General features: G+C 41.2%; 1 protein-coding gene across 1 annotated transcript; it reads left to right on the top strand.

The window, feature by feature from the left end:
- The first annotated feature begins 492 nt into the window (after window positions 1–492).
- On the top strand, window positions 493–1,176 carry GJB2 (gap junction protein beta 2). Its single transcript, XM_066620802.1, has one exon. It carries the CDS (start codon window positions 493–495, stop codon window positions 1,174–1,176), a length of 684 nt encoding a protein of 227 aa, XP_066476899.1.
- Window positions 1,177–1,479: the final 303 nt, after the last annotated feature.

The raw sequence follows: 1,479 nt of genomic DNA, 5'->3' as shown, positions 1-1,479 counted from the left end.
CTAATCACAGTACTGTAACAATATGCCTTCTTAAAGGATCATTTCTGTAGAACCAGAATATATTGGAGCTAATATAAGGACTTCTTCCATAATTTCTAGTTGTAGCCTTTCACACAGTCCTATGTCAATGGAACCATGCATGGATAGAATTCTCTCTTTTCATGCCTCTGATGGTCCACAAATACTAACGTTTTATGGCTCAATCCTATCCAATGCGGGGCCGCCAGACCCACACTGTTTCCAGCACTGGATTTGTGCAGGCAGGAGGTCTCCTTGGGGTAGGGGAACATTTGGGTAAGGGAAAAAAATTTCCAAAAGGGATGAAGAAGAAGGGAAATGGTCATAATTTCCTGTAAGTCTGCCTACACATGTCTCGGTAGTAAGGTCAGAGAACCTTTCAATTCATGCATGGAATATTTATTGTGGAATGGAATAATTGATCATTTGGCATGTTCATTTTGCCTTAATAGGCCAAAGGACAGACACGCAACCATGGACTGGGGCGGACTCCACACCATCTTAGGAGGTGTCAACAGACACTCTACCAGCATTGGAAAGATCTGGCTCACCGTCCTCTTCATTTTTCGTATCATGATTCTTGTGGTTGCTGCTGAAAAGGTCTGGGGAGATGAACAGTCAGATTTTACTTGTAACACTCTGCAGCCTGGATGCAAAAATGTCTGCTATGATGAATTTTTCCCCATTTCTCACATTCGTGTCTGGGCCCTCCAGCTCATCTTTGTCTCTACTCCTGCACTTTTGGTGGCAATGCATGTTGCTTACACAAAGAATGAAAAGAAGCGAAAGTTCAGAAGAGGAGATAAAATTGACATTGAAGAGCTGAAAAGGCGCAAGTTTCATATTCGGGGCGCTCTGTGGTGGACATACACCAGCAGTCTCTTCTTCCGAATTATCTTTGAGGCTGTCTTCATGTACACGTTTTATTTCCTGTACAGAGGATATAAAATGCCTCGCCTTGTGCAGTGTTCAGCTTGGCCTTGCCCAAACACTGTAGACTGTTTCGTTTCTCGACCCACTGAGAAAACAATGTTTACTATCTTCATGCTGGCTGTGTCAGGCATCTGCATACTCTTAAATGTGGTTGAGTTGTCTTATTTAGTGCTAAAGTTGTGTATGAAAAAGTCTGAGCCCATAAATTCAGTGTCCTCTCATTAGATAGGCACCTAGGTCTGCACCAGTTTCAGAAAATGGTAACAGTATTTCCAGGCTTTGTGAAAACGATATGGTGCACTTCACAATGACCTTTGTGTTCTGATCAACACTTTCTTAGCGTTAGCAATAAGGCAGGGATTGATCTTACTTTTCAAAAATAGTCCAAGTTGTTTCTACTGCTCATGTGTTTTTAATGGAAAGAGAAAAACTACTTGTCTTAAAAAGAATTATTTGAGTCTGTCTCACGTTTAGTTAATAATGATTAAAGAACAAACTCATGGCTTGTACCATTAAAATCTATCAGAC

The sequence above is a fragment of the Tiliqua scincoides genome, chromosome 3, assembly GCF_035046505.1.
Source record: "Tiliqua scincoides isolate rTilSci1 chromosome 3, rTilSci1.hap2, whole genome shotgun sequence".
Classification (NCBI taxonomy): Eukaryota; Metazoa; Chordata; class Lepidosauria; order Squamata; family Scincidae; genus Tiliqua; species Tiliqua scincoides.
This window is presented reverse-complemented; position numbering and strand designations above follow the sequence as displayed.

Bases quoted from the DNA above. Each gene is read 5' to 3' on its own strand.
- GJB2 (XM_066620802.1), top strand. From the start codon at position 493: ATGGACTGGGGCGGACTCCACACCATCTTAGGAGGTGTCAACAGACAC.